The sequence below is a fragment of the Dama dama genome, chromosome 14 (genome assembly GCF_033118175.1).
Source record: "Dama dama isolate Ldn47 chromosome 14, ASM3311817v1, whole genome shotgun sequence".
Taxonomy (NCBI): Eukaryota; Metazoa; Chordata; class Mammalia; order Artiodactyla; family Cervidae; genus Dama; species Dama dama.
The window spans coordinates 71,715,619-71,732,645 of record NC_083694.1 but is presented as its reverse complement, the minus strand read 5'-3'; the positions used below and the strand labels follow the sequence as shown (position 1 = coordinate 71,732,645).

Sequence of the window (17,027 nt, the reverse complement as noted above, 5' to 3'; positions counted from 1 at the left end):
TCTGCTTTTTGGGACAAAACCTATAATTTCCTTTTGTAAGTGATCTCTTCTGCCTATATTAAGTCTTTTCTTTCTTCCTGATGAAAGAAACCAAGATCAGTAAATGCTTACATGATACTGTCTTAGTTTTCTTGCGCTTTGTATTACAGTGCAAGAAGAACAGTCCTTATCAGTCAGTTGCTAGGTTACCATACTACTGGGAGATAGACAACAAAAGAAATTACGTGGTCAAATATTTCTCCAGTGCATAAAGTTTTAAGATGATTATTTTCAATGGTTGGATTTATTGTACTGTATTCTTTACCATTGATTTCTGTTTAACAATAGTGATACTTTGAAAAGCAAAGTGTTTTGAAGCATGACTGTGACAGACATGCTGTGTGAGATGTTGTTGGCCACAAGGATGAAGGGAGTCCACTATATTATGTGTTCAACATAATAGCATGTAATGGTAAGCATGCAGAGGAAAGTCCAAGTGCTGCTGAACTCAGGTTGGACTTCTTACCACTCAGAAAGTCAATACTTCAGAGACAAGTGCCAGTAGGAATGGAAAGGTTGCTTTAAGCAGAAGGCTGGCATCTGGGGAGAAGGCAGACTTCTGTCCCAGAACCTACTCTGAAGATTCTGCTTGGCCTTGGAAGTTTTTAAAGGGAAAAAGGGGAAGTAATCTCCAAAGTTAATCATTGTGATGTGCGTGCATGCTCAGTCGTGTCTGGCTCTTTGTAACCCCATGAACTGTAGCCCGCCAGGCTCCTCTGTCCATGGGATTCTCGAGGCGAGAATAGTGGAGTGGGTTGCCTTTTTCTACTCCAGGGGAATCTTCCTGACCCCAGGGATTGAACCCACGTCTAACGTCTGCAGGCAGATTCTTTACCACTGCACCACCAGGGAAGCCCAGTCATTGTGATAGGGAGTCATATTTGTTGACATCTCCAATTGCCTGCAGACTTCTTGACTCCTTGTGATCTTTCTTTAGATGCTCTCTCACTGAGTTTGCTCTCAAGATTACTGAAGGGAAAACTGGGGGAAAGAGCTGGCCATCTCTTAATTATTCTTCATTTCCATTTCTTGAACTTAGAAAAGAGACAACAGGTTAGGCAGAGTATTGTGTGATCAAAAGATGTGGAAGGTATGCTTGTCCAGAGGTTAGTTAAAATATAGTTTTGATAAAGTGACAAGACAAAGGGGACCTCCTGCAGATAGCTCTTTTCCTACAAAAAGCTGCTTATACGAGAGAAGGGACTGATCACTGCCTCCCCAGGGAAGCAGAAACTACTTGCCAGAGGAGATGTTGAGTGAACTAAGGTCAAGGAAGACAAGAGCTGAAGGAGTTGCTCCAGAGCAGGAAGAAAGGTGTTCAGAGCAGAGGAACGAGTGTGAGCAAAGGCTCAGAGAGGTGATGTGGCTCAGGGCAGTGGTGACCTGTCTAGCCACCCTGCGTGGTGGCAGTGGGGTGAAGGAGGCAAGAGGAAGGCAGCAGTGTAGATCACAGAGTGAATGATTGTGGAGAAACAGGATAGTTAGGAATGAATAATTAAAATCAGAGAAATCAGACTATGGTATTATTACCTGTTCTTTCTGGGGACCTTGAGACTTTTTGTTGGCTCTAGCAAATGTACATCTAAACTCTGTGTGTGTATACTCAGTTATGTCTGACTCTTTGCGACCTCTGGACTGCAGCCTGCCAGGCTTCTTTGTCCATGGAATTTTCTAGGCAAGAATACTGCAGTGGGTTGCCAGTTCCTACTCCAGGGGCTCTTCTGATCCAGGGATCTAACCGGTGTCTCTTGCATTTGTAGGCGGGTTCTTTACCACTGCACCACCTGGGAAGCCACATCTAAACTAGGTTGCTTTAATTTCCCCAGGCTCAGTATAAGACCATTTCTTAAGGACTAAATACAAACGTTGCTGTCATTATAATATGAGGATTTCAGATGACCAACTGATGGAAAGCAGTGTTGGTAATAGAACCAAGATTCCTGGCTTGACCCTGGGTGTGCTACCTACTAGGAATGTATTCATGGGAAAGTTCCTTCACCTTACCATAGTGCAGATTGCTTATCTTAAAGAAAGGAAAATAGTACCCAATTCATAGGAAGACTGTGAAGGATACATTAGTTTAAAAAACATGAAAACAATGATTGGCACAGGTAATGCCTGATTTGCTGTTTCTAAAATGATTGATATCACCAATGTTTTTATTTTTTATTTTTTATTTTTTTTTTAAATTTTTATTATTATTATTTTTTTTTTCCAGTGGGTTTTGTCATACATTGATATGAATCAGCCATGGATTTACATGTATTCCCAATCCCGATCCCCCCTCCCACCTCCCTCTCCACCCGATTCCTCTGGGTCTTCCCAGTGCACCAGGCCGGAGCACTTGTCTCGTGCATTCCACCTGGGCTGGTGATCTGTTTCACCATAGATAGTATACATGCTGTTCTTTTGAAATATCCCACCCTCACATTCTCCCACAAAGTTCAAAAGTCTGTTCTGTATTTCTGTGTCTCTTTTTCTGTTCTGCATATAGGGTTATCGTTATCACCTTTCTAAATACATGTGTCAGTATGCTGTAATGTTCTTTATCTTTCTGGCTTACTTCACTCTGTATAAGGGGCTCCAGCTTCATCCATCTCATTAGGACTGGTTCAAATGAATTCTTTTTAATGGCTGAGTAATATTCCATGGTGTATATGTACCACAGCTTCCTTATCCATTCATCTGCTGATGGGCATCTAGGTTGCTTCCATGTCCTGGCTATTATAAACAGTGCTGCGATGAACATTGGGGTGCATGTGTCTCTTTCAGATCTGGTTTCCTCAGTGTGTATGCCCAGAAGTGGGATTGCTGGGTCATATGGCAGTTCTATGTCCAGTTTTTTAAGAAATCTCCACACTGTTTTCCATAGCGGCTGTACTAGTTTGCATTCCCACATGATTATCTCAATAGATGCAGAGAAAGCCTTTGACAAAATTCAACACTCATTTATGATTAAAACTCTCCAAAAAGCGGGAATAGAAGGAACATACCTCAACATAATAAAAGCTATATATGACAAACCCACAGCAAGCATCACCCTCAATGGTGAAAAATTGAAGGCATTTCCCCTGAAATCAGGAACAAGACAAGGGTGCCCACTCTCACCACTACTATTCAACATAGTGTTGGAAGTGCTGGCCACAGCAATCAGAGCAGAAAAAGAAGTAAAAGGAATCCAGATAGGAAAAGAAGAAGTAAAACTCTCACTGTTTGCAGATGACATGATCCTCTACATAGAAAACCCTAAAGATTCTACCAGAAAATTACTAGAGCTAATCAATGAATATAGTAAAGTTGCAGGATATAAAATTAACTCACCAATGTTTTTATAAGAAACATGTTCTGGAATTGTTCATTGCTAATCTTTAGGAAAAATATAACCTACAGTCTTTGGAGTTCACTTTTAATGTTAAAATACGATTTCTAGTCATAGAAGTGATATAAAATAGGTTTATAATAAAATATTAAAACAAATATTTTGACATGAAAAAAGTGAAAAATTCTGATTAAGTGAAATTTTTGTAAAGAAACTCCCAAAAAATGGAATCTGACAAAAACAGCAGTAAAAAAAAAAGTGATGGTTTGAAGATATTTCTGGAGCAGTTTGGCTGAAGAGTAAAGAATTTAAATTTTATCAAAAGTATGTAAAACTGATAACAGTGCTCCTTCAACTGTGGCTCTAGGAGCTCGAAATGCAGCGATGAGTGAGACATGGCCCCCAGGAAGTTACCATGTCCCAGGGAGTATGAGCAATGAGCAAGTACAGTATGAAAAGTGCTACGAAAGAAGTAAATTGTGGCACCACAAAGACGCTTGACCCAATTTTTTGAGTGAGAAATGTTAAGAGCCTCAGGGAAAAAGTGGCATTTAGGATGAAACTGAAGGAGGGATGGCAAGGTCTCTGGTCAAAGCTGAAGTCAAATGATGCAGGGAGGTCCAGAGTGATACAGGAAGCTGAGTGAGTTAATGGGCAGTACTGGTGGAATTGAATGTTGCCTGGAAAATCCCATGGATGGAGGATCATGGTATGCTACAGGCCATGGGGTTGCAAAGAGTCAGACACGACTGAGCAACTTACTAGAGGAGTGTGCAAGAGTGAGCAGATACTAAAGCTCTCTTAGCCGTATCAAGGAACCTTAGACATTATCATGAGGGAACAGGGGAGCCATTGAAATATATCTAACTTGGAAGAGCCCTGGTCATGGTATTCTATCAGTATTATATGGTGGTGGTGTGTAAATGAACTGAATGAAAGGTGGCAAGACCAGTATGGAGACCTGTTCAGAAACTCTTGCAGCAGTTCAGATAAGAAATGATAGTGGCTTGAATTTTTAGTAGAAGTAAAGGTGGAAATAGAGAGAGAACAGGAATTTCAGTTGTGGAAACTTGGTATGAAGAGTCAAAAGAGACCACACTCTGGCTTCATTATGTTGCTTGAGAAAGTGCAACACCTTCCACGTGGAGCTGTGTTGGGAGGGAATTGAATACGTAGACTTGGCACCCCAGCTAGAGACCTAGGATGGACAGAGTGGTTTGGGAGGCAGCTCTTAGCAGTGTTAATGATGTCATGAGAGTATGTATTCTCACCCAGGGGGATTTGCAGAATGAAAATTAGGAACGTTCCTAGAATAACCCATGAGTAACGTCACATAATGCAATCAGACATAGGAGGAAGAGTAGCCAGAGGACAGGCTAAATATCAAGGTCATTTGTTTCCTGAAAACCAAAGGGAAGAGCTTTTCGGGCATGAAGGGGCAAAGGGAAAATGATCAATCGCTCCAGATGTTATAGGCAGGAAACCTAAAATAACTGAGGGAAAGGGTTAGGGTGAATTTATCTAGAAGGAGGCTACTTAATGACTTTGAAAATACATTATAAATGAGTGGAAATTTAGAAGTAAAATTGACAGATTATGTGTTAGAATTTGCACTTTGAAGAAGCAAAGAAATTTTAAAAATAAATAAGATTTGGGGAAATTATGTCTTGGGTCAGAGACCATGATTTCCTGAGGGGACTACATGAGAAGGGATATGGATGTGTGCTTGTGTCAGAGATTTATTTTTAATTTTTGCAAGTGGGTAGAGAGTGAGTGCATAATTTTTGCAAGTGCAGAGAAAGTGAACAGTTCTCTTGATTCTTAGCAGGGTACTATTTCACTTTTCTGTCACTTACCTGGAGCACTGGGGAATTTTCTGAATGCAGCCTATTGTATTGTGTAATAATATCTATTTTTAAAGTATAATATTGCATTTCTTGCCTTGTTTTTTGCTAATGACTTATTACTTGATATTTAGTTTGTATTTATTTGAGGCTATAGAAGAGATGTTAGACAAATTTGAGTGAATTTTTATTTGAGTTCAAAATGGGTCGTAAAGCAGTGGAGACAACTTACAACATTAATGCGTTTGGCCCTGGAACTGCTAACAAACGTACAGTGGAGCAGTGGTTCAAGAAGTTTTGTGAAGGAGACAAGAGCCTTGATGATGAGAAGCATGGTGGCCAGCCATGGGAAGTTGATAATGACCAGTTGAGAGGATTATCAAAGCTGATCCTCTTACAATTACACAAGAAGTTGTCGAAGAACTCAGTTTCGACCATTCTCCAGTCATTCAGCATTTGAAGCAAATTGGAAAGGTGAAAAAACTTGATAAGTGGGTGTCTGATGAGCTGACTGAAAATCAAATAAATCATCATTTTGAAGTGTTGTTTTCTCTTATTCCACACAGCAACAATGAACCATTTCTTGATCAGATTGTGACATGCAACGAAAAGTGGATTTTTCTATGACAACTGGCAACAACCAGCTCAGTGGTTGGACTGAGAATATCCAAAGCACTTCCCAAAACCAAACTTGCACCAAAAAAGGTCATGGCCACTGTTTGGTGGTCTGCTGCCCACTTAATCCACTATAGCATTCTGAATCCTGACAAAACCATTATATCTAAGAAGTATGCTCAGCAAATCAATGAGATGCACCAGACGCTGCAATGCCTGCAGCCAACATTGGGGAACACAAAGGGCCCAATTCTTCTCCACTACAACACCGAGCCACACATCACACAATCAACACTTCAAAAGTTGAACAAATTGGGGTAAGATATTTTGCCCCTCAAAATATTTTGAATATTTTGCCACGTTCACCTGACCTCTCGCCAGCCAACAACGACTTCTCCAAGCGTCTTGACAACTTTTTGTAGGGAAAATGCTTCCACAAAAAGCAAGAGGTAGAAAATGGTTTCCAAGAGTTCTTCGAATCCCGAAGCATGGATGTTTATGCTACTGGAATCAACAAACTTATTTCTCATTGGCAAAAATGTGTTGATTGTAATGAATCCTATTTTGATTAATAAAGATGTGTTTGAGCCTATTTATAATGATTTAAAATTCAGTCTGAAGCTGCAATTACTTTTGTATCAACCTAATATATAAAGTGAAGTCATATTTTGAAATACATAGTCCACATCTATTTTGATCTTTTGAAATCCACAATGCTTATTTAATAATCTCTTCTTACTACAGCAAGTCTTGAGCACCCAGTGTGTACAGAGTGTAGTAGAAAAAGAAAGTACATGATCCTTTCCCTTTAGAACCTTGCCTTCTGAGAGGAAACAGCCTGAATTGACAAGTGATCATATGCTTGTGTTTCCAACTATGGAAGCGTAATCTGAGCAGAGTGTTATAGACTATAAAAGAACTTTTAAGATGAGAGGTGAGTTTTGAAATAAATTTAGGGAAAAAATGTGTAAGGAAACACGTGCTGTGCTGTGCTAAGTCGCTTTAGTCGTGTCTGACTTTTTTGTGACCCCACGGACTGTAGCCCGCCAGGCTCCTCTGTCCATGGGATTCTCCAGGCAAGAATGCTTTAGCGTGTTGGCATGCCCTCCTCCAGGGGATCTTCCCAACCCAGGGATTGAACCCGCATCTTTTATGTCTCCTGCATTGGCAAGCGAGTTCTTTACCACTAGCACCACCTGGGAAGCGCGTGAGGATACGTATGTATATTTAATACCCAAAAGATAGAGTTTGTGTCCTTGAATTTACTGTTGAATGAAAATTTAGCTTATTCCTCAACAAATTAAAAGTTAATAGGATTTTTTTTAGTAAGCAAGACACATTCTCCACTACTACCATCGCTTGGATAAAACCATGGATAAAGTCATTAAAAATCTTGCTAAGAAACTTTCTACTTATTCCGTACTACCTGCTTGCTGCTAAGCCACAGTGGCTGATGGGAAAGATTAAATTCCTAACTTTCTGTTTTTATTCTCTTATTCCTAGTACGCTGCATTGATCCACCAGTATTGGAGAGTATGAAGCTTAAGGGTGTCATTAAACGCCATTATTACCCTGGGGACAGAATAGACTATGAGTGTTACCGAGGATACTTTTATGTGTTGCCTTATATCCTCTCAGCTACTTGTGAGCCTAATGGCTCATGGAGCCGTATTGAAGAAGCATGTTTAAGTAAGGAAACGAAACCATTTTTATTTCTTGGGTTTTTTTTTTTTTTTTTCATTCTCTAGAGATTTTTACACATTTTAAGAGTTAATTTTCCACTATAACAGTAATGATTTTCTCATAAGAAACTAAGTTGTAGATCACAATCCATTTTTTCTGGCTTTGAGAAATCTCCAGGGAATCTTTCTTGGGGATTGATCCCTAGATAAATGTGAATTTCAAGTTTGCCCTTATAATAATTAAATAAAGAAAATAATATTTCATCAATACAAAAGAGCAGTATAGAATTTTGATCTTGATTTAAATGTTTTGAAATTGGTATGAAAGAACAAATTTGAAAATTTTCTTTTAGGAAAATCATGTCCAGATATCAAAGTAAAGCATGGTAAAGTCGTTGCCCCAAATGAAACATTTGAGTGGGAATCAGAAGCTCACATTTCTTGTGATGAGGGGTAAGTAAGTTACCCTGTAGAAAGGAAGAAGGTAAACATTGTGAATTTCATTTTGCTTTGCTTCTCAACTTGATCATTTCCTTAAAGTTGATTTCATGTTTCTTTCTAGGTGGTAAGTGGCACTTGAAATGATGTGTTATACTGAAATGATAAGTTACACTGAAAAAAATGTGTAATTAATAGAAAGAAATTTAAAAGGAAGAAAAGCACGATTATATACTTATTATATGTGAGAGTAAGCCTATTGGATGTGTCAAAAATGTGATAACCATGATAGCTTCATCCTTAACTACACAGCACACCTGTTTAAAGTGGCCATCCCCAGAGCTGAAGGCAGGTTCACAGAATGACTGCCATCAGCAGGGTAGGAGGGCTCCTTTCTCTCCACACCCTTTCCAGCATTTATTATTGGCAGCCTTTTAAATGATGGCCATTCTGACAGGTGTAAGGTAATATCTTATTGTAGTTTTGACTTGCATTTCTCTAATAATTAGCAATATTTAGCATTTTTTGTTCATGTGCCTGAAAAAGACACATATGCTTCTTTGGAAAAATGTCTGTCTAGTCCTTCTGCTCATTTTTTTACTATGTTATTTTTGGTATTAAGCTGTGTGAACTCCATATATTGGAAATTAATCCATTCTTGGTAGAATCATTTTAGTTAGAATATTTTCTAGATATTTAGTTAGAAATTTTCTCCCAGTCCATAGGTTTCCTTTATTTATGACTTCCTTTGCCATGCAAAATGGCTTCCCATTTAGTTAGATCCCAGTTTTTTATTTTTGTTTTTATTTTCATTGCTCTAGGAGATGTATCCAAAAAAATATTGCCACAATTTATGTTAAAGAGTGTTCTGCCTATGTTTTCCTCGAAGAGTTTTATAATATCAGATCTTACATTTAGGTCTTTAGTCCATTTTGAATTTAGTTTTGTATTTATTTGTATGTGGTGTAAAAGAATGTTCTATGTTCTATATGGTGTAAAATGTTCTATATGTAGAATGTTCTATATGGCATAGAAGAATGTTTCATTCTTTTCACATATAGCTGTCTAGTTTTTCCAGCACCACTTATTGAAGAGACTGCCTTATCTCCATTGTCTCTTCTTGCCATGTTTATTGATGGGCTTTCTAGCCTATTCTGTGGTTCCACACGTCTCCTTTTCGGCCAGTACCATACTGTTTTGAAGACTGTAGTGTTATAGTATAGTTTGAAGTCAGGGACCATGGTTCCTCCTGTTCCATTCTTCCTTCTCAAGAGTGTTTTGGCTATTAGGGGTCTTTTGTGTTTCCGTACAACTTAAAACATTTTTTACTCTAGTTCTGTGAAAAATGCCATTGGTAGTTTGGTAGGGATTGCATTGAATCTATAGATTGTCTTGGGTAGTATAGTCATTTTGACAATGCTGATTCTCTAAATCCAAGAACACAGAATATCTTTCCATCTGTTTGAGTCATCTTCAGTTCCTTTCATAGTATCTTATAGTTTTCAGAGTATAGGTTTTTTGCCTCCTTAGACAGGTTTGTTTCTATATATTTTATTCTTTTTGATGCAGTAGTAAATGGGATTGTTTCCTTAATTTCTTTTTCTGATATTTCATTGTTAGAGTATAGAAGTGCAACAATTTCTGTATATTAATTTAGTGTTTGTCAACTTTTCAAAATTCATTGATGAGCTCTAGTAGTTTTCTGGTAGTGTCTTTAGGATTTTCTATGCATAGCATCACATTATCTGCAAACAGTGATGGTTTTACTTCTTTTCCAATTTGGATTCCTTTTATTTATTTTTCTTCTCCATTTCCCATGGCTAGAACTTCCAAAACTATGTTGAATTATAGTGATAGGAGTGGGCATCCTGGTATTTTTCCTGATATTAGAGAAAATGTTTTCCATTTTCACCATTGAGTATGATATTAGCTGTGGATTTGTCATATATGGCCTTTATTATGTTGAGCCATGTTTTCTCTAAGCTCACTTTCTGAAGAGGATTTTTAGCATCATAAATATATATTGAATTTTATCATATTATTTTTTCTGCATCTATTGATAGGATCACATGGTTTTTGTTCTTCAGTTTGTTAATGTGGTGTAATGCACTGGTTGATTAATGAATATTTAAAAATCTTATATTCCTGGGATAAATCTCACTGGATCATGATGTATGATCCTTTTAAAGTATTGTTGGAGTTGGTCTGCTAGTATTTTGTTGAGGATTTTCGTTTATATTTTCATCAGTAATTGACCTAAAATGTTCTTTTTTGTGTGATATCTTTGTCTGGTTTTGGTATTAGGGTGATGCTGGTCTCATAGAATAAGTTTGGAACTGTTCTTTCTTCTGCAAGTTTTTGGAATAGTTTCAGAAAGATGGATGGATGTTTGGTAGAATTCACCTGTGAAGCCATATGGTTCTGGAATATTTTGCTTGTTGGGAGTTTTTAAATTACTGATTCAATTTCTGTACTGGTGATTTCGTCTTGGTTCACTCTTGGGAAATTATCTTTTTCTAAGAATATTTCCATTTCTTCTACAGTAGATTGTCCATTTTATTGGCAAATAGTTGCTTGTAGTAGTCTTTTGTGATCCTTCATATTTCTGATGTGTTGGTTGTAACTTCCTTTTCCTTTCTGGTTTTATTGATTTGGGCCCTCTCCCCCTTTTTCTTGATGAGTCTGGCTAAAAGTCTATCAATTTCTTTATCTTTTCAAAGAACCAGCTTTTAGTTTCATTGGTCTTTTCTATTTTTTTAAATTTATTTATTTTAATTGGAGGCTAATTATTGTACAATGTTGTGGTGGTTTTTGCCATACATTGACATGAATCAGTCATGGTTGTACATGCATCCCTCTGGCCAGAACCGCCCTTTCACCTCCCCTCCCCCATCCCATCCCTCTGGGTTGTCCCAGTGCACTGGCTTTGAATGCCCTGGTTCATGCATCAAACTTGGACTGGTCATCTATTCCACATATGGTAATATACATGTTTCGATGCTATTCTCTCAAATCATCCCACCCTTGCCTTCTCCCACAGAGTCCAAAAGTCTGTTCTCTGTATCTGTGCCTCTTTTGCTCTTTTGCATATAGGGTCATTATTACCATCTTTCTAAATTCCATATATATGAGTTAATATACTGTATTGGTGTTTTTCTTTCTGACTTCTCTCTGCATAATAGGCTCCAGTTTCATGCATCTTATTTTAACTGTTTTCAAACTTCTAGTTCAACGTTTCATTTGTTGCTGCTCTGATCTTTATGATTTCCTTCTTTTTACTGACTTTGACTTTTATTTGTTCTTCTTTCTCTAGTCACTTTAAGCGTAATGTTAGGTTGTTTATTTGAGATATTTCTTGTTTCCTGAGGTAAGTTTGTATCACTATAAAATTCCCTCTTACTACCGCTTTTGCTGCAGCCCATAGGTTTTAGATCATGTTTTCATTTTCATTTGTGTCTAGGTATTTTTTTAAAATGTCCTCTTTGGTTTCTTCAGTGATTCATTGGTTGTTCTATAGCATACCATGTAGCCTCCACATGCTTGTGTTTTTTGCAGTTTTTTTTTTTTTTTCTTTTAGTTGATTTCTGACCTCACAGGGTCATGGTTGAAAAAGATGATTGGTATGATTTCAGTTTTCTTAAATTAGCAGAAATTGCTTTGTGGCCCAGCCTGTGATCTACCCTAGAGAATGTTCCATGTGTACTTGAAAAGAATGTGTATTCTGCTGCTCTTGGATGAAATGCTCTATAGATATTAATTAAGTCCATCTAGTTCAATATGTCACTTAAGGTTCTTGTTTCCTTATTAATTTTCTGTCTGGATGATCTATCCATTGATGTAAGTGGGGTGTTAAAGTGCCCTACTATTATTGTATTACTGTCAATTTTCCCTTTTTGGCTGTTAGCACTTGGCCATATGTACCAAGGTGCTCCTATATTGGGTGCATATATATTTAAATTGTTATATTTTCTTCTTGGATTGGTTCTTTGCTCATTATATAGTGTCCTTCTTTGTCTCTTGTAGTAGGCTTTATTAAAGAGTATTGTGTCTGCTAGAAGTGTTGCAACTCTGACTTTCTTTTGATTTCCATTTGCATGGAATAGCTCTTTCCATTTTCTCACTTTCAGTGTGTGTGTGTCTCCAGATCTGAGGTGACTTTCTTATAGACAGCATGTATATAGGTCTTGTTTTTGTAATCATTTAGCCAGTCTGAGTCTTTTGGTTGGAGCATTTAGTCCACTTACATTTAAAGTAATTATTGATATGTATGTTCCTATTGTAATTTTGTTGATTTTTTTTTTTTTTGCTTTTTTTCTCCTTTCTTTCTCATCTCTTTTGATGACTATCTTCAGTGTTTTATTTGGATTCCTTTATCTTTTTTATGTGTACATCTATTACAGTTTTTTTGTGGTTACATGAGATTCTTGTATAGGAGTCTATATTTATACATGTTTTAAGTTGCAGATTTCTTAATTTCAAATGTATTTTAGATATCCTGCCTTTTATTCTCCTCCCCTCACAATTACTGTTTTTGATTTTATATTTCACATCCAATTGTTTTGTGTATCCTTTAACTGCTTATTGTAGATACAAATTATTTCATTGCTTTTTTCTTTTAACTTCCCTACTAGCTTTGTGTGTGGATGATTTTCTAACTGTAAGTTTGCCTTTACCTATAAGCTTTTCCATTTTATAATTTTCTTCTTTTTATTTGTGATCTTTTTATTTCCACAGAGAATTTTCTTTATTGTTTGTTGTAAAGATGCTTTGGTAATAATGAATTATTTTAGCTTTTGCTTGTCTCTAAAACTTTTGATTTCTCCATCAAATCTGAATGAGAGAGCTTTGCTGAATAGAGTATTCTTGATTGTAACTTTTTGACTTTCGTTACTTTAACGCCTCTTCTTTATGGCCTACAGAGTTTCTGCTGGAAAATTAGTTGACAGCCTTATTGGAGTAATCTCATATGTTATTTGTTGATTTTCACTTGTTGCTTTTAATATTTTCTCTTTATCTTTAGTTTTTGTCATTTTGATTATTCTATGTCATGGTATATTCCTCTGTGGGTTAATCCTGTATGACACTCTCTGCATTTCCTAGACCTGGGTGACTGTCCCTTTCCAGGTTAGGGAAGTTTTTCAGCTATTATCTTTTCAAATATTTTCTCAGGCCCTTTCTCTCTTCTCCTTCTGGGACCCCAATAATGCAAATGCTAGCGTGCTTAATGTTGTCCCAGAAGTCCCTTAAATTGTCCTCATTCTTTTTCATTCTTTTTTCTGTTCCATGGCACTGATTACCTCCACTCTGTCCGCCACGTCACTGATCTGTTCTTCTGCCTCATTTACTCTATTGATTCCTTCTGGTGTAGTTTTCATTTCAGTTATTGTATTCTTTAATTGTATTTGGTTTTTCTTATTAATTTCTAATTCTTTGTTAAAAAACTTCTAATTTTTCACTTTGTGCATCCATTCTCCTGAGTTCTTTGGTCATCTTTACTATCATTACTCTGAACTCTTTCTTGGGTCGATTCCATTTCTCCATGTCAGTTAGTTTTCCTGGATTTTATCTTGTTCCTTCATCTGAAATGTATTTTTCTGTGTCTTCATTTTCTTTAAATTGCTATTTGTATTTTTTGTATGTGGTAAGTTGGCTACTCTTTTTTGATTTTGGAGAAGTGACCCTCTGTAGGAAATGTTCAAAGCATCCCAGCAGTTCGCTACCCTCTCATCACTCAAGGGCCCAGGATTAGCTGGCCTGCATTTGTAGACTCAGTCTGCAAGCTGCAGGGCTGTAATTTTCTTGCTTCTAGTGTCAGCCCCATGGCCACTGGAGGGATCTTGGTCCTCTGTTGTGCAGGGTCATGTCTAGTGAAGTGAAAGTCGCTCAGTCATGTCTGACTCTTTGCGACCCCTGATCTATACAGTACATGGAATTCTCCAGGCCAGAATACTGGAGTGGCTAGCCTTCTCCTCCTCCAGGGGATCTTCCCAATCCAGGGATTAAACCCAGGTCTCCTGCATTGTGGGCAGATTCTTTACCAGCTGAGGCACAAGGGAAGCCCAAATGTGGCTGTGGGCTCAGGAAGTCTTTAGGCAGCCTGTCTGCACATGCTCATTTGTTGTTTGGCCTGAGGTGTCTCCAGCACTGGATCCTACAGACTGTTGAGGGGCCAGGTCTTGGTGCCAAAATATCAGCCTCTGGGAGGGCTCACACAGATGAATGCTCCCTGATATATCTGCCATGCACGTGTGCTCAGTTGTGTTCAACTTTGCAACCCCATGGGCTGTAGCCCTCCAGGCTCCTCTGTCCATGGACTTTCCCAGGCAAGACTACTGGAATGTGTTACCATTTTCTTCTCCAGGGGATCTTCCCAACCCAGGGATCAACCTGCATCTCCTACATTGACAGGCAGATTCTTTACTGGGCCATCTGAAAAGTCCTATATATCTGCCACCAATGTCTATATCCCCAGAGTGAATCACAGCCACCCCCTGCTTCCTCAGGACACCTTTCAAGATCAGTAGGTAGTTCTGATTCAGGATCCTATGAATTTATTTCTTTTGCCTTTGTTCCTGGTGTCTATGAAATGTTTGTGTACCCCTTTAGAGTGAAGTCTCTTATTTCTCCCAGTCCTGTGAGCTCCTGTAATCAAGCTCTGGTGGCTTTCAAAGCCAGATGCTCTGGGATCTCCTCTTCCTAGTGCTGGAGTCTTGGGTTAGGGGCTTCACTGGGACTCAGAACTTGCTCTAGTGGTAAAACCTCTATAATATAATTATTCTATAATTTGTGGGGCACCCACCTAAGGGAATGGGATTTGCCCTCCTACCAGTCTCTTTGTGGTTCCATCTTTTTGTTTCTAGCTATAGGGCACCTTTTCTGGTAGGCTTCAGTCTTTTTCAGTGATGATTGTCCTGTAGATTGTTGTGATTTTGGTATTCTTGTTAGAGGGGGTGAGTTTAAGGTCCTTCTACTCTGCCATCTTAGCTGCTCTGTCTTTGTCTTTTGAGAGTTTGATTATGTGTCTTAGTATGGACTTCTTTAAGTTCTTTTTACCTGGAAGTTGTTGAATTTCTTGATTGTATTTCTGTTTCTCATCAAATTTTGGAAGTTTTCTGCCATTATTTTTTAAAATGTTTTCTCTGTCCCTCTCTGTCTCTCCTCTGAGATTCCCAAAATGTGTATGATCCTCTTGATGATGTCACACAAGTCCTTTAGGGACTGTTCATTTTTCTTCACTCTGTTTTCTTTCTGTTGTTCAGATTCAATAACTTCCCCCATTCTATATTTAGATTCACTGATACCTTCTTTCCGCGTGCTCAAATTTTCTTTAAATCCCTCTACTGAGTTTTTTTGTACCAGGTATTGTACGTTAAGCCCAGAGTTCCTTCTTGATTTCTTCTTAGGTTATCTGTCTCCTCATGATGGGCTTCCCAGGTGGTGCACTGGTAAATAATCTGCCTTTCAATGCAGGAGACACAAGAGACAAGGGTTGGATCCCTGGGTTGGGAAGATACCCTGGAGTAGGAGATGACAACCAACTCCAGTGTTCTTGCCTGGAAAATTTCATGGGCAGAGGAGTCTGGCAGGCTGCAGTCCATGGGGTCCCAAAGAGTTAGACACGACTGAGCAGGCACACATGAGCATTCTCCTTAGGATTGTTCTGCTCTGCTCTTGCATGATTTTCTTGATTTTCTGCACATCTTTCTTTAGTTGTTCGAGCGTATTTAAGATAGTCCTTATCTAATCTATCTGTCGTCAGATGTTTTTCAGGAGCAGTTCCTGTTCATTTAATTTTATTTTTATTTTGAATGGGCCATACTTTCCTGTTTTTTGTATACCTGGTGATTTTTTGTGGAATACTGGACATTGGAATTTAATAATATGGTAACTTTGGAAGTCAGATCCTCTCCTTTCCCTCGACATTGCAGTTTTTGTTACTGTTTTTTGATTGCTGTAGGATATTTCTCTGCCAGCCATCAGCCTGAGTTGTAAACTGAAGGTCTTGTCAGGCTGTTTCTGAGTTTTCCCCTGAATATGCACACTTACTTTCTAAATTTCCCCTCATATGCAGTTGTTTTTGAATGTCTAATCTTTATTTATTGACTTCTAAAGCATTAAAATGAAGTTGAAGGCAAAAATCAAATTGGAAGCAAATGGTGCCCGATCTTTAAATCCCATGTAATTCACTTCAGCCAACAAGAAAGGGGCTTGCAAGCGTCTGCAAGACATGAGAGCAATGGCTACCCACCGTTTTCTGTGGTCAGGAACCAAAGTCGGCAATCAGAGTACATGCCCTTGGTTCTTGGAGGGCAGCCCTTTCTGGGTCCTCTGCCTCCTGCAATCTGTGTGTGAGCCGCTCAGGAACACATGCCCAGCTGCCTGCGACACTGCTGAGAGTGGGAATGGGTAGCTGCTATTTTCCTAAGAGCTGAAATTGACTGAAATGAATGTGATTTGCCTGTCTGAGCTTTCCTCTGGAACTTGCAATTCTTCAACAGACTCCAAAGTTCAAAAACAGTGACATCAGGCAGACTCTACCATTGCAGTTTTTGTCTAGTTATGGAGACAGATTCCTAGTGCCTCCAACTCTGCCACCTTCCACAAGTCTTCTCCTAAAACACTACAATATACAAAAAAATGAGGGCAACTTGATGGAGAAGTCGACTAGAACCTTGTGCAAGCAGTTTCACTGATTATTTTTAAATTCGTTAAGTAAAAATATTAGAACGTTCTGTCATAGATATAGAGAGCCTATTAGGCACTTTGAAAGGTTCCAAAAACTTAAAGCATAGACTCTTCTTTAAAAAAATAAAAAAATTGAAACAATATATACTAGTATAATATATTAAAGCAAAATAGTAAATAAGAAGTGCCGAATACATACAATTATTTATGATCATTACAATGAGAGTCCAGATGAAGGAGAGAGCACTGCGAATTTAAATTATCAGAAAAGATTAAGAGAAGATTGCATTAAGTAGCAGTCCTAAGCTGTTCCTAGGGAGATATTCTGACCAACCTAGATAGCATATTAAAAAGCAGAAACATTACTTTGTCAATAAAGGTCCGTCCAGTCAAGGCTATGGTTTT

At 38.2% G+C, this 17,027-nt stretch overlaps 1 protein-coding gene across 1 annotated transcript in view; it reads left to right on the top strand.

Moving 5' to 3' along the window:
• LOC133069692 (membrane cofactor protein-like) overlaps positions 1 to 17,027 on the top strand; it is a 54,792-nt gene that overhangs the window by 2,513 nt on the left and 35,252 nt on the right. The window contains exons 2-3 of the mRNA XM_061161283.1: positions 7,321 to 7,506; positions 7,853 to 7,952. Of these exons, the coding sequence (XP_061017266.1) occupies positions 7,321 to 7,506; positions 7,853 to 7,952 (286 nt within the window). The remainder of the gene's footprint in view (positions 1 to 7,320; positions 7,507 to 7,852; positions 7,953 to 17,027) is intronic.